At 38.3% G+C, this 23,725-nt stretch overlaps 1 protein-coding gene and 1 long non-coding RNA gene across 2 annotated transcripts; one reads left to right on the top strand and one right to left on the bottom strand.

Moving 5' to 3' along the window:
* The first annotated feature begins 808 nt into the window (after positions 1-808).
* LOC125655693 (uncharacterized) lies at positions 809-20,036 on the top strand. Its single transcript, XR_008796503.1, has 12 exons — positions 809-1,240; positions 1,619-1,810; positions 3,463-3,835; positions 4,241-4,361; positions 4,943-5,089; positions 6,715-6,843; positions 7,591-7,733; positions 8,770-8,896; positions 11,878-11,980; positions 16,124-16,253; positions 16,753-17,264; positions 19,939-20,036. It is a non-coding gene; the product is annotated as an uncharacterized LOC125655693 (long non-coding RNA).
* On the bottom strand, positions 16,285-18,869 carry LOC130047661 (uncharacterized). The gene is made up of 2 exons (XM_056143035.1): positions 18,673-18,869; positions 16,285-18,415 (listed from the first exon to the last, which is right to left on the bottom strand). The coding sequence occupies exon 2, from the start codon at positions 18,383-18,385 to the stop codon at positions 16,724-16,726; it is 1,662 nt and encodes a 553-aa protein (XP_055999010.1). The 5' UTR covers positions 18,386-18,415; positions 18,673-18,869; the 3' UTR covers positions 16,285-16,723.
* Positions 20,037-23,725: the final 3,689 nt, after the last annotated feature.

Consider the following 23,725-nt stretch of genomic DNA (forward strand, 5'->3'; position numbering starts at 1 on the left):
TGGGGATTTTTAAAAGTTGGCATGTATGACGTGTATTGAGTTCTATGGGAAAATAATTGGTACTCTTTTCCCTTTGAAAAATTTGCAAAATTTGAGGTATGAAAGGCACGGGACGCTATATATTTTTTTTTTTAATTTTGGTTAGTGCTTGGAATGAACTTTCAAATGATGTAAAGTATTTGTCTGAAATCAGTATAGTGAAACAGCGAGAGCACCAAAGGTTTGTATTGAGTTCTATGGGAAAATAATTGGTACTTTTTTCCCTATAGAGACCCCATTTCTGACTTGTCATGTGATTTAAAAATGCAAGTAGTGATTTTTTCTAGTATATTTGTGAGATGGATGTGTTCTTTGAACTATTGAAAATAAAATTAGACCAAAAAAGTGAGATGGTGGGGCAACCGGGGGGCGGCTGTATCATTTGGAAGGGTGCGGTATCTAGTAGTGGGTATGGGGTGCTGAAGGTGAACTGGCCAGAGGAGGGTAGTAAGCAGGAAAAGGCGTACCGGGTGGCTCTTATGGTAGATATGCACCTGACAAGGTCACAGTTCCCAGGTGGATGTCTGGAGGTTAGCCATCTCTGCCATAAGAAGCTGTGTGTCAACTCGATGCACTAAGTAATTGAACCACATGCCACAAACTTGGAGGGGATGCATTGTTTCCACCAGGGGGTTTGTTGTGGGACACACCTTCCACATTGCATCATATAATGTAATTATATAAGAACAATTAAAATACTAGTGATTTAGTTTAGAGTAATTATGCTCGGAAGCTCCATTATTTTTTTTAACTCGGACTCGAAGTTCGCTCAATATTACATTTTTCTGGTATTTGACTTCTTGATGCCTCTCATAAAGTTTGTACAATTTTTTTCATTTGACAACTCTTTTACTTTTGTGGGATGGCAATTTCTGATAAGCCTTGTTTAATTCATAATCTTTTTGTACTTTATCTAGGGTTTTGTCCACTGAACCACTGGTGGGGATGGCAGCACCTACCCCTGCACAGAGACCCCGAATAGACCTGCCCGGACCATTATTAGAAGAGTGGACAGCACTGTGCACCTGACCGGAGAAGTTCCTCGTAAATGTTACATTGCGAGGCAGAGATCGTCGCAGGGTTCGATTAAAGCTCTCGACCTTCTGAGAGTTGCTGTTTTTGATCGTCTTGGCCAGGACAGCTGGAGACAATCTTTTTGAGATACAAGCATGGAGCAAGTTCTCATTCTCGGCCGAACAGGGTATTTTGAAATTGTCACTCAGATATGTACTTTTTCTTAACCAGTTACTTTTTAATCCCCCTTTGCACACCAGAGAGTGTTTTCTGCATGATGCATGATCACCCATGTAGCAATGCACCATTGCAAGTTTAGCGTACGAGAGCTTGTTTTTCATCTTTGCAGCATCCCCTCCAAATACCTCATAGACTTGATTTATCTTGGCTGTGCATCTGTCTAGTGTCTACTGCATCTAAGCCAAAATTATGCAAAGTTTTTATTCTTTCAGCCTTGTTTCTTCCAGGCATGACCTGTGCCAGTTTTTCGTCTCTCTTGATAGACTTTCTGGTGTATTCAGACAATGCCGAGTGTCGATATATAATGAATTGGTTGTTCTTTCAGAAGCCCATCCTGATTGAGGGAATGCGCCGCTCGGGTCAGTGGTTACCTCCTGTACCTCGAGGCCAGTCTCACTGAGGAGTTCTGCCATTCCCTCCTTAGCCCAGGTGAACTCATCCCCTATGGTGTGATGCATTGGAAGGTTTGCCCCACATACCCCAGGACTACAACAGTGGTCAACAGTGCCCTCATCAAGTAAGTGACCATGTTTGGAACAAATTTTATTTTTTGTCACCACTTTAATTATTTGATGTTTTGTGGTGACATTCTCTGCAAAAGAATACACAGTTTGTGTCGCCGGCTGGAATGGTGTCTCACCCACCCCCGAGTACAGGGGGTTATTAGGTCACCTGAATTCATTCAGGTGACCTATTGCTATCTGTTTTTGTCCGTCGTCGTTCGTCGTGCGTCATGCGACGTGCGTCGTGCGTTAACATTTGAACATTTTCAGCTTCTTCTCTGAAACCCCTGAACCAATTTCAACCAATTTTAGCATATAGCATCTGTGGGTGGAGGGGAACAAAAATTGTGAAATTCGTGGTCCCTGCCCCCCTGGGACCTGAGGGGTGGGGCAAAAACCATCAAAATGAGTGTAATTTTAAAAAATCTTCTTCTTTACTCCTGGACATCAAGAAGCCAAACTGTGGGCATAATTATAATGAGTGTTGAGCCCTCTACCAAAATTGTGAAATTCATGGCCCCTGGGGCAGGGGTTCTTGTGTTAGGGTGGGGCTCTATTGGTCATATAGTGAAAGTGTAGAAATTCTTTGAAAATCTTCTTCTCTGTCTCTGGGTATGAAGTAGACAAACTAATAGCATGGTAATGATGAGCAAGGATGCCTCTTTATACCCCCCGCAACAAGTTGTGGGGGGGGGGGGGTATACTGGAATCGGGTTGTCTGTCTGTCCGTCCGTCTGTAGACGCAATGGTTTCCGGGCTCTAAAGCATTATCCTTTCCACCTATCGTCACCATATCATATATATGAACTACCCATGGGATGAAGATGTTCCCTATCAATTTTGGGGTTCAAAAGGTCAAAGGTCATGCGCACTGGACATCGAAGTAGCAACACTCAGAAAAGAGGTAGTTTATACCTATTACCAACACCCTTTGGGAGATTGGGGTAAGCGGGGGGTATTCTTAGTGAGCATTGCTCACAGTACCTCTTGTTAAAAAATTGTGAAATTCATGGCCTCTGGATCAGGGGTTCTGGTGCTAGGGTGGGGCTCTATAAGTCATATAGTGAAAATGCATGATTTCTTTGAAAATCTTCTTCTCTGTCCTTGGGTATTAAGTAGACAAACCAATAGCATGGTTATGATGAGCAAGGATGCCTCTTTCAAAATTGTGAAATTCATGGCCCCTGGGTCAGGGGTTCTGGTATTAGGGTGGGGCCCTATTGATCATATAGTGAAAATGCATTTTATTTCTTTGAAAATCTTCTCCTCTGCTGCTGGGTATTAAGTAGACAAACTAATAGTATGATAATGATGATCAAGGATGCTTCTTTCAAAACTGAAATTTATGGCCCATGGGTCAGGGGTTCTGGTGCAAAGGCAGGGCTGACCACATAGCTATTCAATGTTTCTTCCATCCAAAAGTAAAATTCTTATATTTAAACACAAACCTAATTCAAACATTGGAAGGTTGTTACATGATACTCAGGTGACCTATAAGGCCCCTGGGCCTCTTGTTGTACATACCATCGCTCTGAACAGAGATGGTATGTGGGGACTCATTTCCCCTGAGGGTGTTGATTTCCACCAGCTGGTGACACCTGTGACTCATGTCCTCTTTATTAAGGTTGACAATTTTGGTCTGACCTTTGTTACTTGATTTTTGTAGGGACTTGCGTGAAGGGGGAGGGGTGTTGGTTGAAAGTAGAATTTTCCTCAACCCATCATTTCCTAAAGGGGTTTGACTTAGGCCAACTTGTAAACCGTAGTTTACAGTGGCAGCCTTTCTCCCTGGGGATTTGGTCTCTACCTCCTCATACAAATTGTACAGGCCAGACAGGAACGGACACTCGGAGCATGTCATCCTCATCCGGGTGGCAAGGCCACACCTCTCCTCAGTGTCTAGATCCCAAGTCAGGATACCCCGACAGTCTGGACTTCCTTGCTGGTGGAGGCGGAACACCTCGTTAAACATGGCCACTGTCTTGCCGAGATGTAGCAGCCTGTGCGAGTCCTGGTTTACCCTAAGAAGAGTCAGAGAAGTATTCATTTCTCTCATAAAAGGTTTGGAGTGCAAATAGTGTACAGGCAGTTACTTCCCTTAGACTTTGAGAATTATCATACAACACTTACAACTGATGTATTTTTTAATTTTGTTGTTTAAATCTTCCAGATTGGTAGTTAGTCAGATGCATGACTTATTAACTGCTTGTATCATGCCTTAGTTTACATATATCTGCATGTATTTACATTTAGCAGTAGATTTCATGAGAAACACTCTCTGGGGAGCTATATTTTTCATATTCTCTGACGTAACATATAACAAGGTGGTTCCTTTGCCAAAAATGTCTTGAAAATTTCATCGATGATCATTAAATTAATCAAAATTTTACTTACATGTATAGCATTTGAGCATTCCGGCACTCATTTCCACCTTCATTTTTCAGCTTCCTGGGCGTAACAAATGGTGGCACCATGGCCGCGGGAGCATTTCCTGTTTTTCTGAAGCTGAAGGAGGGTCCTTCACTAACTGATCCATTTCAGGAGGCAGTCTTTCATATGGAGCAGGTACAATTTTTTCTTTCACTCTCTGCATGCCCTTATTAGAAGGCACAGATTTGAATTTAAAGCCCTGGGTATTGCCCTTCTCAAACTTTGGCATGTTGGGATATTTTCAATTTTTCCAATTTCAAATTGCAGTATTTTTCAAATAATGGATGTTGTTCAGTGCAGCAGAGCCTGAGCTGTGATGATGTAGTAAAATGCTGGACTGACCCTTATCTAAGATCTTTGTAAACAGATAAGATGGGGAGGCACTGGTCATGTCCCTAATGTTCTTGTGTAAGGGGGGGGGGGTTAAAGTTATCTCACCTACATCAGCAGCTGGGAGAACATATTAAGAACCACTAGATTTATTAGATTCCTACATGGTTTCTCTTTCTTGATCTTACAGAAAATTGTTATTCAGACTTCTTTGAAAAGACATATTTAGCAGTTTTTCTGACTTTTTTTGCAATTTGGGGGGTCCTCCTTAAAATCGGGGTAGAATCTACCCTTATAAAGAAATTGTCAATATGATGCCTTGAAATTATTTCATACATAAGAAAAAACAGAATCGTGTAACTTTAATAACATTTTATTTATTACAGTCAAAAATCAGATCCAAATATCATCAGAATTGTCAGAGTCTTTCACTCCTGGTAATGTCAATGTCCATAGATGGTGCAGCTCATTCACATGGTGACAGATCTCATGACACAGAAATTCCAGAACTCAAATTTCCTACATGTGCACAGGTAGGTTTGTATTGAGTTCTATGGGAAAATAATTGGTACTCTTTTCCCTGTACTTTCGATTTAATACCGGAAGTGAACATTTTAGTTAACTTGTACAACGTTTCAGACTAAGTAAATTACGATGTTTTCAGAAAGTAAGTTGGGAATTTTTAGTCTCAAAATTGGGAAAAATCAACGGTTTTTGGCATTGGGAATGGTACCGTTTATCGGTACCAGTTATATAAGGGGGAAAAAAAGCTGGAGCTGCAAAAATATGAAAAGCTTGAGTGACCAGTAATGCCCATCAAGTCTCTGTCGTAAATCTTCTGAAGAATCGCAATTGTTATTGGTATATATAGAGAAATTAATATACATGTATCCTCATGAAGTGTACATTCAAGTTTGTTCATACCATAACTCCTGAGGTCAGGGTGAAGTCACAGAGAAAAACTGTTTTCTTCTAAGATAAATTTTCTATTTAGGAACCACAAATTTAAATTCATTTTACAAATAGATATACAAGCATTATCTTGTACATTAAATTTGTGCACAACACGACTCTTGGGTTCAAGATGGGGTCATAACACTGTAACTCAGATGATCATCTTCATGTGTAGATTACAGTTATTTCATGTTATTAATAAGATGACCCCTGGGGGAAGGATGAGGTAAAAAAGAGTTTTAATTATTACGTATGGTCAATCCAGACATTTTTAATGAAAATCATTTCAAGGACCAAATGAATGCAATTCTTCAAAATTATGTGTTCTAGCATCTTCTTGGTTTGTAGAGTCATAGTTTGTATACATCACCACCCTTGTAGAGTCGTAGTTTGTATACATCACCACCCTTGTAGAGTCGTAGTTTGTTTACATCACCACCCTTGTAGAGTCATAGTTTGTTTACATCACCAGCCTTGTAGAGTCATAGTTTGTTTACATCACCACCCTTGTAGAGTCATAGTTTGTTTGCATCACCACCCTTGTAGAGTCATAGTTTGTTTGCATCACCACCCTTGTAGAGTCATAGTTTGTTTACATCACCACCCTTGTAGAGTCATAGTTTGTTTGCATCACCACCCTTGAGCCCAGGTAGGGAGGATGCACTATTTCCACCTGTAGAATTTAGTTGTGGGGCACAACATCAAAAGTTTATCATGTGTACTAGTCTTGTAGATTCACAATGAAGTTTGTTTACAATACATCATGACCCCAGGGTGGGGGGATGCACTATTTATACCTGCGGGATTTTGTTGTGGGGCACAGTCCATGAATAATGCATCATTTTGTGTAAAAATTAAAAATAGAAATAATAATTGAAAAACTAATGATTTGTATCTGAACTATTAAAATGATGTTCGGGATGTCTACTCTTTTGTCTGAACAATGAAAACAATGCTTGGGATGTGTACTTTTTTGTCCGAACAATTAGAATGATGCTCAGGATGTCTACTTTTTTGTCTGAATAATTAGAATGATGCTCAGCATGTCTACTTTTTTTGTCTGAACAATTAGAATGATGCTCGGGATGTCTACTTTTTTGTATCGGGCTCGTGATCCTGTCTACATTATGACTTGCTCGTTTTTGTTTTTGAACTGAGATGTTGATGTGTTTTATTCGAATCGTGTTGTCTATATTTTATCTAGGATGTTGTCCACTAAGCTAATGGTGGGGATCGTAGCAGCTACCCTGCACACAGACATTGAATGGAGCTGTCTGGTCCATTATCAGAAGAGTGCGTCCGATCAGAGAAGTTTCTTGAGGAGCATCACGAGGTACAGGGCTACATTATTTTAAATTATGTATACTTAATTCGTGGTCACTTGGCCGGCTATCAACTTATTTTTTTTAGAATCATCTGAGAACTTTTACTGCCCCTTTGGCCCAATAGATATGAAAACGGTTAGCTCAAATTTCATGACTGAATAAAATAAAACACTTTCAATAAAAAAGTTCTTAGATTTCAAACATTCATTATTGAAACTCACTAACAAATAGTATATACATATTATACCTATTAACCACGTTAACTACTAGCAATTATTTAAGAAAACAAAACAAATATTTCTAATATCTTGAACAAATAAATCAAATCTTCTTGTTACACACTTTATATGTTTAAAGGCAACTATTTAAAAATGAGTCTGATGTTTTATTTGTCATATAAACTAACACTATAGTCAGCATCATCTTTGTTTTGTCATTTTCTTCATGTAAGTGTCCATGTATTCAACAAAGTTCATTCCAACATTTTAATTATTTTCATGCTTTGAGGTGACACTTCCATGGAAGGAGTACACAGTTTGTGTTGCTGGTTGCAAGAACGACTCACCCACCCTCGAGTACATAATGTGTACAGGGGGTTATTGTACATTGCATCACTCTAAACAGGGATCATTACATGTATGGACTTGGCTCCTGAGGGATGTGACATTTACCAGCTGGCAACATATGTGACTCAACCATCTCAGCCTCATTTACATTCTCAATTTTGGCAATAACCTATCATTGAAATTTTTTAGGGACTTGTGTGAATGGGCAGAAGACATTTTCTTAACTCACCACTCCATCATTGCCTGATGTTTGAGACTGAACACTTTATTGAAAATTGATGGGATGTAGCAATCAATGGGTGTCATCATTTGCCCTGAGAAGACTAAGAGAAGTATTCATATTTAATGTAAAAAGTTTAGATCATGTAAAGAGCATGCAGGCATATTTTACAGTGATCTCCCTTAGACTATGTAAATTATAATACAACACTTGTTAATGGTGTTTTTTTTTTACATATTAAATGTTTGAATGTTGTAAATTTGGTTCATAGTGAAAGATATGAGTTATAGCTACATGCATTGTACCATATTATAGTACAGGAATGTCTGTATGTCCGTCTGTAGATGGGGTGTATTATGGTACAGCAATGTCTGTATGTCCGTCTGTAGATGGGGTGTATTATGGTACAACAATGTCTGTATGTCTGTCTGTAGATGGGACATATTTTGATACAGTAATGTCTGTATGTCCGTCTGTAGATGGGATGTATTATGGTACAGCAATGTCTGTATGTCTGTCTGTAGATGGGACGTATTATGGTACAGCAATGTCTGTATGTCCATCTGTAGATGGGACGTATTATGGTACAGCAATGTATGTATGTCTGTCTGTAGATGGGACGTATCATAGTACAGCAATGTCTGTATGTCTGTCTGTAGATGTGACGTATTATGGTACAGCAATGTCTGTATACCTGTCTGTTTTGATAATGTGTATAGGAGGGCTCACCATCTGAATGCTTTTTTATGATGTTTGAAAAGCCCTCGAATTTCTGGAATTTTTAGGGTCTATAGGGGATGAGATAAGTTCCCATTCCCAATGCCAACTATTCCATTATTGGAAAGGTCCAGGCCCTCGAAATGAAGACCTTAAAAAACCTGAATTAAAATTGTAAAATCCATGGCCCCTCTGTCAGGGTCACGCTCGAAGGCAGGGTCAATATAGGAAAATTGTTATTGACTTTGTAGCCTTAGTGTTACATATAACCAATGTTCAGGTTACCAATAAGGCCAGTGAGTCTCCTGTTTAAAAGAGAACAAGCTGGTTTCCTTTCACTAAATTCAAGAGGATTTTTAATTTGTTCAAACTTTCATTTACCTGTCTGATTTCTGGCCATTCCAGCACTCATTGTCACTTTGGTTTTTCAGCTCCCTGGTCCTCATGAGATGGTGACACCCTGCAGTAGGAGCAGTTCTTACCGGTATCTCTTAAAAGAAGACAAAGGTTTTCTTAGCATCTGATCCAATTCTGGAGACAAACTTTTGAATGGTGCTGGTAAAATTTCCATCTTTTTAACTCATCTGAACTATAAGCTCAAGTGGGCTTTTCTGATCACCAGTTGTCTGTTGTACATCTGTCTGTCCGTCTGTCTGTAAACTTATTTTTTAACTTATCTACAATCACAGAGCCCAATTTCAACCAAACTTGGTACTGTTAAAGGATTAAAAATCGTGTAAATGAAGGGACTCCCACCTTCAAAGGTTGGATAATCAACAAATGAAAAAAGATAGGATGGGATCATTTAAGTATCGTCTCCAGAACTACAGAGGTAGAAATGAAGAAACCTCTTTAAGTCTTTTGAAACCCTCCCTAAATATATTATTATCTTTTTAATTCTGGCTCCAGGGGATAGGATAAGACCATCGGTGCCTGGCAAGGGCAAACACAACAGGCCAATGACCCCAATTATCGTAAAACGGACATTCTGAAATTTATTGGGCTGAAATAATGTACATTAGATCCATTTTTAGTTCTCCAGAGCCGAAGGATTAAGTGAGCTTTTCTGACCGAAATTTGCACATTGTCCGCTGTTGTCGGGGTCATCGTAAACTTTTCACATTTTCATCTTCTTCTCTAGCACCAGTAGGCCAATTTCAACAAAACTTGGCACAAAGCATTCTTGGGTGAAGGGATTCAACTTTGTACAAATGAAGGACCATGCCTCTTTCCAAGGGGAGTTAATAGAGAAATAGTGAAAATACATTGACGATTTATAAAAATCTTCATTTCCAGAACCACTCGATCAATTTCAGCCAATCATGGCATAAATCATTCTTTGGTAAAGGGAATTCATTAGGGGATCACTAGGGGATCAAACTTTTACATGCGAATATATAGGTAAAATCTTTGAAAATCCTCTTCTCAAAAACCACTGCACCAGGAAAGTACAAATTTACATGAAAGCTTCCTGAAATAGTGCAGATTCAAAATTGTTAAAATTATGGCGCCCGAGGGTAGGATGGAGCCATAATAGGGATCAAAGTTTTACATACAAATGCACAATGTTACCACGTTATATCGCCAGCTATTGCCGTCCACATATGACACGATATGTAAAAATAATTGTTTTGCTTTACTTCTTTAAACTTTACTAAAAAATGCATATTCTGCCCTTGTGCATTTGTAAAACACGTAAATATATCTACAATAGTTTCATTTGTGTCATGATAGGTTCTACGCTGACTGAATGGGTTGAATGGTTGACAAACACACATGCAATGGCTGCATCTTTTTTCTGGGACACAGAAATATGATGTCACACAAATAAATACACACAAAAGTCGCATGATACACAAAATGTACAGCAATTGATAGCAAATCCCATCGAACAGAGATTTAGTTAGTGTGCACATGAAGATTGGTGGAAGTTTGCAGCCGATAGTAGTTTCGTTTCTCAGTTGTTCATGCGTAGTCAACACTACTGGGCAATTTCAGAGACAATTTTTAATTGAGTATATTAAAGTTATTATTGCAGTTACCTATGCTTACCTGTTTTCATGACACATAATAAATTTAGTTTCGCTCTGATTCAGCGGAGCAGACCAACTATGTATAATTAGGGCTTTTGATCCTTGGTCGTTGGCATTGTCATCGGGGATTTAGAAAGGCAGTTTCACCTTTTGTACCTGAAAACAGGTGGCGATAGGCGAGGTAGGTGTTATATAGGATGTTTAGGGTTTATGGAAATCCGCTGTACACATTTCGATGGCGGTATGTGGGGATGGCGATATAATGAGTGGCGATATACCGAGGTAACTAGGTATGGGGAAAATCTTTAAAAATCGTCTTTTGAAAATTCACTGGACCAAAAAGGTCTACATTCACCTGATAGCTTCCTCACATAGTGTAAATTCAAGTTTGTTAAAATTATTGCCCCCATTCATGGGAAGGATTGGGGCACAATAATGGATCAAAGTTTTATAAACAAATATATAGGGAAACTCTTTAAATATCTTCTAAAGAACCATTGGCCCTTTACATTTACACGAAAGCTTCCTGACATAGTGCAGATTCAAGTTTGTAAAATTCATCGACCCTGGAGGTAGGATGGGGGCACAATAGGGATCAAAGTGTTACATGTTATTATATAGGACAAATCTTTGAATATGGGCCAAGGTGACTCAGTTGAGCGGTGTGGACCATGGACCTGGTGTAAACGTTTTGTTGTTGACACCAGGTACACTAATTCAACAACACATAATGTTTTCGATTGATTTTTCATCAATCCTTTATTCTTAAATTCTGAGTTGAATCTGCCCTTAAGTAAAAATTGTTAATATGATGCCATAAAATGTATGGAGAAATAGGAATAAGTAACAATGGACTTTTAAGACTCTTTATTCATATATGTACATGGTTTAGGTATTAAACATATTTACAAATACTGAACTTTACATTGGGAGTTGAGGGGGTGGTGAACTATTTTCTGAACTTTACGTTGGGAGGTGAGGGGGTGGTGAACTATTTTCTGGATTGAACGTTGAGACGTGAGGGGTTGGAAAACTGCTTTCTGAACTTTATGTAGTGAGGTGACAGGGATGAGAACTATTTTCTGAACTTTACATTGAGACGTGGGGGGGGGGGGGGGGGGGTGGAGAACTATTTTCTCAACTTTACATTGTGATGTGAGGGGATGGAGAACTATTTTCTGAACTTTACATTGTGATGTGAGGGGATGGAGAACTATTTTCTGAACTTTATGTTGATATATGAGGGGATAGAGAACTATTTTCTAAAATTTATGTTGGGAGGTGAGGGTGCGAGAAACTTTTTATTGATGTCACATAGGACTTGATGTATACAGAGGTTAGATATTGTGTTATGAATATTTTTAAATTGACGTTTGTTCTCAGTTTGGTACATTCAGAATGAATACATGGATTTTTTGTAGACATTCATGTCCTAATAGCGTAATATAATGGTGTGAAGAAATCATTTTGGTTACCTAATCCTTAATGTTGAAATAAATTTTACAGGGTAGCAGTTACTCGAGATGTCTGGCTGATTGACGAAGATAATTGCCCTGCGCCTGACATTCTTGTAGGACTTGGATAGCTCTATCACTGTAAAAAATGTCAGGTTTGTTTATGAAATTATTCAAAATGTTCCGTTTTTATGCCTCATTCATGCTGTGACTGGGGCATGTAGTGTTAACTCTTTTTAGCTCACATGAGCTGAAAGCTAAAGTGAGCTATTCTGATCAATTATTGTCCAGCATCAGTCTATTCGTCTCTTCCTTAACTTTCTTTCAACATTTTCGACTTCTTCTCAAGCATGTACCACAGCTCTAATATCAGCCAAACTTGCCTCAAATGGGTAAAATGGGGTCACAATGGGTGATCAAAGTTTACATGGTGATGCATAGGATAAAGCATTAAAAATTCTCAGGGAACAAAAGGGTCATAATAGAAATCATATTGATATGCAAGCATTTATTCCCTGGTAGTGCAGATTCAAGTTTGTTCAAATTAAGGTTCCTAGGGGTAAGGTGAGGCCACTATAGGAGATCAGAGTTTTACATAGGGATGTATAGGAAATATCTTTAATAATCTTACATCAGGGCCATGAATACTTTGATATACAATCATCCCCAGGTAATGTAGTTTAAAGTTTCTCCCAATCTTGGCTCCCGGTGGTAGAATGGGGCCAGGATAAGGGATCTAAGTTTTAAAGAGAGATATATAGGATACATATTTAAAGATTTTCTTAAGAAAAACAGGGTCATGATCACTATATGTTAATGTGCAAGCATTTCCAGGTAGTGCAAATTCAAATTTGTTCAAATTTTGCCCCTGGGGATAGGGTGAGATCACAATAGGAAATCAAATTGTTATATAGGGATTATAGGAAAGGCGTAGATAACGAACAGTGATCAATCTCATAACTCCTATAAGCAATACAAAATAGATAGTTGGGCAAACACGGACCTTTGGACACACCAGGGGTGGTATCAGGTGCCTAGAAGGGGTGAGCATCCCCTGTCGACCGGTCACACTCGCCGTGAGCCTGATGTCCTGATCTTGTAAACAGAGTTATCTGTAGTCAAAATCAGTGTGCCAAGAAAGGACTAACAATCGGTATGAAACACGTCAGACAGCATAGGGAATATCTTTATAACTCTGACAACAGGGTCATGAATACTCATACTAATATACAAGCATCCCAAGGTATTAAAATTGAAGTATTTTCAAATCATGGTTATAGCGGGAGGGGGAGGGGGTTAAGATGGGGTCATAATGGAATCAAAGTTTAAGTGGGACTTTGTACAAAAACAAATCATCCGGAATTGATAGGTTTCTTAATGCTGACTCAGAAATCTTGAATCACGTGATTTGAAATGACAGGAAATTTGTTGTGTAGAAGCCTGTTTAATAGAAGTTGTTTATGAAAAACAAATAACTCCCCAGCTCCCCAAATTGGACGTGCATCAAATGAAACCCCCTTTTATGTACAGCATGGTATGGAAGAGAAAGCGTGGGCAGGAACAAAGACATAATGAACTCTGATAAGCCATATAGGAGGAGATATGTACACAAACTAGTTTACACTCTCCACCCCTCAGATCCACTATAACTTTGTACAAAAATAATACTTCTCCCCCGGGAAGAGGAGAGACATAAATACCCCTTAAAGGATCCAGACTTACTTTTCAAGTATGGGATTATTTTCTGCTGTAGGACAGCTTAATTTTCCATGAATATTTGTAGACATAGCTGTTTGCTATAAAAAATACAATGGACTAGATTGGAAGTCAAACCCAGGGTCCCAGAATATCTAGTCAGTTGCTATTAGAAACTCTAGTCAAGTGCTCTCAGAATCTCTAGTCCGGTGTTTTCAAAATCTCTAGTCAGGTGCTCTCAGAATCTCTGGTCAGGTGCTCTCAGAATCTCTAGTCAGGTGCTCTCAGAATCTCTGGTCCGGTGCTCTCAGAATCTCTAGTTAGGTGCTCTCAGAATCTCTGGTCCGTTGCTCTCAGAATCTCTAGTCAGGTGCTCTCAGAATCTCTAGTCCACTGCTCTCAGAATCTCTAGTCAGGTGCTCTCAGAATCTATAGTCAGGTGTGCATCCAAGTGAGTAACATGGAACCAGCCTCAGGCCAAGTTAAAATGTCATGCTTAAAGGTAATTCATCAGTCACAAATACAAGAGGCTCATAGGCAACAATGCTCACCTGAATCAAGATAAACCCTCTTATTCTGCTGTTGGGATCTTTAAAAAGATATGTTTTCAATCTTTATTTCAATGTAAAAAAAAAATTAACCCCATATTGTGATCCTAACATAGCCCAAAATGAGCACTACATAACCTTGATACAAGGTCAAAGGTCATGGTATCAGATGAAAGGTTTTCCCATAAGAAATCTATATATGAAGTATGAAAGACCTACCTAAATATTTAAGGAAATATTGCCTTAGATAAGTTTTTCTACAAGTAGGTCAAGATCAAGGTTAAGGTTACAAGGTCAACAACTTTGGTAGGAAAGGATTGATTGAATATTGTTTAACGTCCCTCTTGAGAATATCTCACTCGTATGGAGATGTCACCACTGCCGCCCCATTTAATCGCCTTCTACGACAAGCAAGGGGTACTGAGGGCCTATTCTAACCCGGATCCCCACGGGATCGGTAGGAAAGGAAAGACCTCATCATTTATTGTGACAAGGAAGGAAAGGAATGGCCTTGTCACAATATCATTTTATCAAAGGGTACCGTCATAAGATATTTTATATACAAAACATGAAAACACCAGGTCATATAGTTCCAAAGATATGATCTTGATGAGGTTTTCTTAAAAGTTGGTCAAACTCTGAAGTCACAAGTTTAAAAACTTTGATACGTAAAAATGTTTTGTCACAAGAAGCACATATAAAAAATGAAAGACCTATCACTCACAATTCAAAAGTGATGAGCAGCAAGGTTCAAGTTTCAGCTCAAGTTTTGAAAGATAAGTCAAACTTTAAGGTCAAGACTACAAACTCAAAGAAAATGGTGTAAGATGTAAGGTTCTGTCATAAGGAATCTATATACAAAATCCAAAGGCTTTATTTAAATAGTTCAGGAGATACTGCTTGAGTTTGGTATTCTTAATAAAAAGTCAAACTCTAATTACAGTTAAGGTCACAGGGTTAAAAACTATTAGGAAGGTCTTGTTGCATATAATACCGATATATGAAATATGAGAGGCATATGACCCACAATTCAAAAGTTAGTACACATGTAGCAATGTTAAAGTAGGGGGCAGACATACAGGACAGGACAATATGCCCCCCTCCCCGGATATAGTCGCAAGAGAATAAACACTTAAATCCGCACACCTGCTACACTTGAAAATGATTTGTTTAAGTGAATTACCTGCACTATCTGAACGTGTTTACATATTAACATGACCCTGCTGTTGTTGAGATGAAGAATTTCAAAAATGTTTCCCTATATATCCCCGTATGAAACTTGTGTCCATTATTGTCCCCCCCCCCCCCCCCCCCCCAGGACAACATCTTGAACAAATTTGAATCTGTACTACCTGGGCATGCTTGCATATTGATGTGATTAATTATGACCTTCTAGTCTTGTGAAGATTTTTCCTCTCTATCTCCATGTAAAACTTTGATCTCCTGATGACGTCCTACCCCACCCCAGGCAGACCATGGTTCTAACAAACTTGTATCTATGATACATATCAGGAAACTTTTATATCAATCTCAATTTTTCTGGCCCAGTGGTTCTTGAGAAGATTTTTAAATGACCCCACCCTATTTTTCCCTTTTCTTGATTATTTCCCCTTTGATCCTTCATTTGAACAAACTTGAATTCCCAGAGAAGATCATAATGCGAAAAGTTAATAACAACAGACAAATTGTAATGGGAAAAGTTCCCTTTGTACTGTGGATATCGGAGTGGATATCTCAGAGGTTAGAGCACCTGACTATTACATATGTAATACAGGGGTCTCGGGTTTGATTCCTCGTCCAGTCAAACCATTGATATCAATCTGGATAGTTCAGTGGTTAGAGCACCTGACTAGTAATACAGGGGTCTCGGGTCCAATCCCTGGTCCTTTCATATCGTGGAAACGAAGGCCTTGGATTCGATCCCCGTTGTGACACCGGTTCAGCCATATCGTCTTTTCCTTCCCATTACATTGACATCTATGTAAACATGTAAATATATCACAAACTATCCTTGACAATTCAGTTTGATATGATTACACTTTGTTTATTTTGTAGGACGGTGGAGATTTAGATAAGTGGTGTGACATTATTGATGGTAAACAGAAGACTGTGACCTTGAATCTGAAGACCTGTGATGAAGACTGGACGTTTGGAGTCACTCTCTGTTACAGTACTACAAATCTAAGTAAGTACTCAGTAATAATGTAAGACTGAACTCTGTATCATGTTTATCTAATATATACATTGTAAAATCAAACACATATTGAATTAATTCACAAACAAAACAATGTTCTGTTAAACTCACAAACACCAGTACATGTTACACATCACAAGCAGAGGACTGTAATGTACACAGTGCTGTAATTAACACAGGCTGTAATTAACACAGGCTGTAATTAACACAGGACTGTAATTAACACAGAACCCTAATGTATACAGGACTGTAATTAACACAGGGCTGTATTTTACACAGGATTGTAATTAACATAGGGTTCTTTTGTACACAGGACTGTAATTAACAAGCAGATGTAATTAACACGGTGTTGTAATTTACTCTCTGATTAGACATGTAATTAACACTGTGTTGGTAGATGTAATTAACACTGTGTTGGTAGATGTAATTAACACTGTAGAGCTGTGTAATTAACACTGTGATTATAGATATTGGATTTTCTTCACTTTAGCAGTGAAACACTCAGCCACAAAGAGGTTGTCTCTGATGTCCACACATAAACCCCGTGGAGCGCGTAAATCACAGTGAATGTAACGGAGGAACTGTCCGTCCTGATCTAGGATGTGGATACGGTCATTGTAATAGTCTGCTGTCAGGATGTGACTCTGGCTGTCTGTAGTGATGCCGTGTGGATTAAATGATTGCTTGGTATTAGAGGGATGACCAGTGTATCTAAATCGGAGTTTTCCTGACTGATTGACCACCACTACTGCACTAGCTGACCAGTCAGCCACACAGATATCCAGGTTCCTGTTCTCACTGAGGTATTTAGTGTTATTATAAACACCAGATGAGTAGAGAGGACGACCCTGATCATCAAACTGAATGCTTTGTTTCTCTGTGGAGCCGGAGTAACGCACGACTTTGGATTGTTTTCTATCATCACTGATCATGATAACCAGGAGATCGTTATCCGCGGTACAGCAGACATAGAGAGGTTCCCACCCCTGTAGTGTGATCACGGTCTGTATCTGTTTATTCTTTATTAAGTTTATAGTTTTATAGTCAGTATAAACAAGATCCCCGTCCCGTGTCACTGCTATGTCTGTTGGTTCGTTCCCTGACTTGGTTTGTATTGATGTCAGTAGTTCACTCTGGAGGTTGAGCAGCTTCATGGTGTCGTTATTCCCGCGTGTCCAGACTTGATCTTCACTCAGACAGCTAACACTGTATAGTCTGCTATACCCAGTGTCTATGGTGGCGGTGACGCGCGGCTCATCAAGCAGTGGTTTGACTGGAGGAGACGATACAGCTTCTGCTGACTTCATTGTGTCGCCATGTTCTGTGTTAATGGATAATGGCGACAGAGAACCAAACATTTCATTGAGCTGATCTTTGTTTATTTTCTGAGGAGAGAAACTCGGTACTGTAACGCGGACTTTAGGCGGTAATGTTCTAAATTCAGAATTCCTAGATTTGTAAGTAGAGGTTAAGGAGACGTCATTTAATTTTAGGATTGATTTCAAGTCGGACATGATCTGTTTGAGTTCCGCCATTTTCTGTGTGATTTCTTCTGTATTTTTATTTAGCGCGTCCAGATGTTTAGTTTTCATCTCCGCAATGGCGGATTTCCGTCGGTTGACAATGGCGGTAATCTCCCGGTGTAGGATTTCTCCTTGTTGGTCAGCAATTGTGGTCAGTTTCCCGTATTTCGTTTCTAACTCGGCTTTTTCAGTTTGCACATCGGAGGCCATTTCTTCATATCGCGGGTAAATTCTTGTCTCGAGTTCTTTTAGATCTTTTTGTAAACTTTCTGTTTTAGCGCTGAGTTTTTCCAGGATATCTGACATATCGTGACCTTTGTGTTTACCTGAGGAGACGCAGGTAGAACAGACAGGAATGTTACATTCCTCGCAGTGAAGTTCGCAGTGTTTTTCGGGGTGCTTCGGACATTTTGGGTAGTTAGGGGTAACCTTTCTCTGTAAAAACGGCACGACATTGTGTCTTTTAGACGAGTCTGAGAGGTGCTTTACTGCACAGTTAACACAGAGATTTATATTACAAAGTTCACAGTGACTCTGTAGGGGGACAGTTTCACAGAGGTCACACAGTAGGACTTCCTGAGCACTGCGCCGGGGATGCATTTCTGATGGCGGGATCACACGAAAAGTTTACTGTCAATAAAAAAAGAATCTTAATTAGAGACGTTCACAGGTCAAAACAATTGAGAAGCTAGAATTATAGCATGATATGAAACACTGTGGTCATTGAATTTGATATTTCAAATGACATTTTATGAAATTAGTAACGAAGTGAGCAGATCGATTCCGTTGATCACAGGTTAAGTGATCAGATCTATCTCATTAATCACAGAAATATCGATACTACTAACACTACAATGTCAGAATGCGTATATATAATTTTGTCTCACCTTAAAATCCAACATGGCCTCCCTGTTCTTTCGACCTTCCGTCTAGTCCTGAGAATTAAATACCTGTGCGGCGTGTCAGCCTGTATACACTATCTACGTGTTATCGCTTGAGTAAATAGTTTTAAAACTTGTTTTGACCTGAATCACGTTGGGTAGCTGTGTCAACATTTCCGTCAGAAGATAGAATTTCCTTTCATAAAAAATAAAATGCAATCAAATATGTATACAATGAATAACTGCTTTCTTTAATTATACTTATTGTAATTACGCCCCGTGCACACAAATAATATTGCGTTTAAGGTACAAAAGAAAAATTTGCAAGGTCAACTTGACGACACTGGGGAGGAGAGGGGGGGGGGTGTCATTCAGTGGGTCCCCGTTTGACTGGTAACAGTGAGGGTTCTTTATTTTGACAACGCCCACCATGACACGGGACCCCTGTTTCCATCTCATATCTGAAGACCTGTGGCTTATAGTTCTACATTACAGGGCGCTTTGTAAAGGGCCATTAACTACATTTGTGAAATATTTTACTCATGCACGGTAAATTGCGATATTAACTTTTTTATGTATATTTTACTTCAAAGCATCAAAAATAAAACATGCATATATTTATAAACATATTAAGGGACAAGAATAAAAGTTCAGTGTTTGACAGCTTCTTATGTTAATGTTAATTTTATGCTCTTCTTGATAGTACATTATATATATTTAGTAGTTAAAGTTTTGAATTGAATTCATGTATCAAAAGATGACCCCCCCTCTCCCCCATTTAATGTTTAGGCCGTTTTAGTTGATGAATCAATTAAGGATTTGGCAGGCGGGATTATTATTATTATTATTTTTTTTGTTGTTGAGGAATTAATTTTTATTTTATTTTTACTATTTCCCCTCCGATCTGCCCCCCCCCCCCCCTCACTGTGAAAAAAAATGACATGTGCCTATTTAATGAAATTCAACGTTTCTCCACCTTTAAGCACACAACCTCACATCTCAAATTTTTTATTAGTACATGTAATTGTTTGTAAGGGTATGGAATCGTTATCTCACCAGAGGGAGCGTTATGCAAGCTATATTTTCCTGACAGACATTTACAATAATTCGCTCACCTGTGTACAGATAAAGGACATGTAAATTACCCGTATTTTAACGTCCAGGAGAAGCTTGCGTAATGTGCTCTCTGGTGAGAGAATGCCATGAAATACGTTACGCATTATTTTGTATATCAATGTACATGTTGTTAACATATTTTGTTTTCTATTGTAGAATGAGTTGAGTGGGAAAATGAGCCTCCAGATGTATATGTACATGTGTATATTATAATTAAACTTCTGTTGCACTCACGCATGCGAGGTTACTCTACATTAGGTGTTCGAGTTTTATTTCCTGAATATTTTAGTTTTTGTTGAAATAGTAAAATACAGCAAAAATTTTTTTTAAAAATTCTTCCAGTGATTTATTGAAGAAAAATCACAATATAATGCTTGTTATTGTATTTTGGATTTTATATATAATAGTCAGCGAAACCAACGATCCTCCGAAACCAACACGTACAATATCACACCCATCTCTCGGAAAACAGGATGATCGGGATAATGCTTTATAAATTAAAAACCAAAAAAGTTTACAATCCTAAACCGGACATATTTTGTGGAAATGTCTGTTGTGTGTAAAATCATTATAGGATTGAATATATAAATTATTTTCTTCATGGAGAAATGAATATAAAAACCGAATCGCTAACTTTGTTTTAAAAGAGTTTGCAATTCGGTTTTTACATTCGTTTCTCCCTGAAGAAAACAATTTATATGTTTATTGCCTGTAATTCAATTGCAAATTTAAAAAATGTCTGTTTCCGTGAAATGTATTAACAACAGAGTCGAAATTGAAAAGGCTGCAGATCCGCGGAGTAATTTACACGCATGTCGGCCGCCAGCAGAAATCGACAGCAATTGCAGTTTTCTCTGCTTTACTGCAAGGTACACAGTTTGGGACATGCGTATATTAAAAAAAAAGAATTGTCGATCAGCCTCAAATTAGGGGCCGAAGGAACGCTTCCCGTCTGTTGGTTGAAGTAGACAGATTCATAGAGTGGGTGCCTGACACACTTATTAAATTTCTCACTATCACTTAATAGATTATCATTATTATTAGCCGAGACTATATTGGACAAAGTTTTGCTCATCGCGAGTTTTGGATAATTTGTGCATTCCGTTGAATAACTTTACACTGAGCCCTCTTTCCGATTACCATAATACTCGCCGCTCCAATGAGCAGATAGCGCCGTTAAAATTTTTCTCAAATTTTGGTTTTTAAGTCGGCTCGCGAATTTATCAACGGCGTGCGGATTCATCGTGTATCACAAACTTTCTGTATATTCTTACACCGACAGCAAATTAATCCCGCGCACAAAGATCTTCAAAAATTGTTCATTTGCTTTTTAAACAGCTTCATTAAGTTTTAAAGACAAATCATGCATGTATGTTGACATTCTTATAACAATGTAATTTAAATGAGTCCCCTCAATACGTTTAAAGAAACTAAAGATAGTGAGCACGAGAGTTTGTAGCAATAAAGTTTTAACAGACTCGAGATTTTCTTTGTTTAAAGTTCATATATATATAACATCACCCAAGCTTCGAAAAATGATGTACCAAGGTGCGATATAACGAGCCCCCCCCCCCCCCCGTAATTATAAACAAATCAAAAATTAAAGCCAGTAATTTAATTGTTACTAAATGAAGAATTCAAACGTAACCCTCTAAAATTTCGCCGCATTTAGATGGGTAAGTACATCAGTCGTTTACTGCAAAAGGAAAGTTAAAACTCAGAAGTAATCGCATATTCCCAGACCTATGAAAAACGTGCAACATGAAGAAATCTGACAAAATCAAGTGACAAAGGACGCGTACAGGTACAAAACATGTGCTAGTCACGGTATCATAATATCATGGCAGTTTTAAAAATTGCACGATGAAATATTTTAATTGACTGTTTCATAATGATTAGTTACAGGGTGTAAGATAATTTTTTTAAAAACAATTTTACGGTTTTAGATAGGTAAACAACGCGGCGAAAAATTATAAGTGCACATTGCATTGACTAAAACAAAATGAGTCAAAAACCTTTAGTGATATCTATAATGTGTTCCTTTACATAAAAAAATAATTAAAAAGTGGGTTAGGGTTAATTAATAAGCATAATGCAGGGGCGGATCCAGGAATTGCTGTTACGGGGGGCACCGCTTTATGAGGCAGATGGTCCAGGGTGAAGCCCTCGTGGGGGTCCAGGGGGCGAAGCTCCCGAATTTTACAGATTTTATGTGGCTTGAAATATTTCTCCTATTTAGACATTTGTACTATTTTCTATCATTTTGTGAAGGTGAAATTAATAAAATGACCAAAATTTTAAGTTTTTTTTTTTTTAAATGAAGTTCTCCCAATAAAGTAATTAAAGAAATCAAAAGATTTTGTCATTTATTTCTCCGGGAGTGGAAGGAAATATTGCTTCTTTTATTGTTTAGTACATTTTCCGAAACAAGATACCGCGATTTACCTTAAATTTGAAAATTTTAGGGGAGGGGGGGGGGGCGCCGGCTGCGCCCCCTCTAAATCCGCCACTGTAATGTACTATTCCGATTGTATTTTTTTTTTGAAGAATTATGGAATTCCATTAATGTCATTGTAATAGTCAATATTTACGTTTTCCGAAGTACGGAAACCCATTTCAGTCATATTTCTAAATTCATCCGACGGTATATATATGAGATTTTGTAAACAATTACTTATGCCCCCTTTCAAAGAAGAAAAGGAGGGGGTGTGCTTCGTACTTGTCCGTCGGCAGACCACATGTTCGTTCTTGGGAACCATTCACTTGATCGTTATGATATTTCAAATGTTGGTTGGTTATAAGTAGAAGAGGACACCTATTGGTTTTTAGGTCGAAAGGTGAAAAGTCAGTCCATTCTGGACATAGGAAAATACTGTCCATTCAATATCTTGAGAACCCTTTTTTTGACAGACATCAAACTTGGTACACTGGTACATCCTAAGAAGTAGATGACCCCTTATGATTCTAAGGTCATATGGTTAAAGGTCAAGGGTAAAAATGGACATAGGAATATACTATTCACTCAATATCTCGAGAACCCTTTGCTTGACGGACATCAAACTTGGAACACTGGTACATCTTAAGAAGTAGATGCCCCCTATTGATTGTTAGGTCATATGGTTAAAGATCAAGAGTCAAACTGGACATAGTAATATATTGTCTCCTATATTAAAAGAATCAGTAGCTTGACTGACACCAAACTTGGTACACTGGTACATCCTATGGAATAGATGACTCCTATCTATCTTAGATCACATGGTCAAAGGCCAAGGGTCAGTCCATTCTGGACATAGGAAGATATTGTCCACTCAACATCTTGACTTGCATTGGTTTGGTACTAATATCAATTAAATGATGCATGTGTATAACCGTTTACAATTCTGCACCACGTTGGGAGTGGGGGTATTGTTGTATGTTTGTATTGTTTGACAAACATTTCTTGTTTTCTTTATTGTTTTGATGGTAGCATTATATGACTAGTTGATGAATAAACTCTAAAAAAAAATATGCATGGATAGTGAGTTAAGTAAAAACAGCAATGTTTCTTACAGATGTCAACTGCATAGTCATTGTAACATTGAGTAAAGTTTAAGGAATTGATTTGCTGAACTTTTTGGTTGGATGGTATCTTCTTACAACCACTGTGGTGCTTATTTGAGGGTTTTCTGTTGTGATATAAAGTACTATATGACTACATAATGATTTTCCTCCAATTCTTAGCATTTGTACATCATGGGTTGTTTAGCACAATCATAAGTTAGCAATGACTCTTTACATCCATGTTGGATATGTACATGTAATTTAAATGGCAGTGGCCATGACTTAGTCGAATTTAGTCACCTTACACAGATGTGATGCATTAAAATATAAATCCTGCTAAAAGAAGCGTGCATATGCGAACTCACACACACGATGTTCGTCATCCGTGTACTATCTTGCTCCT

The sequence above is a fragment of the Ostrea edulis genome, chromosome 7 (genome assembly GCF_947568905.1).
Source record: "Ostrea edulis chromosome 7, xbOstEdul1.1, whole genome shotgun sequence".
NCBI classification, from domain to species: Eukaryota; Metazoa; Mollusca; class Bivalvia; order Ostreida; family Ostreidae; genus Ostrea; species Ostrea edulis.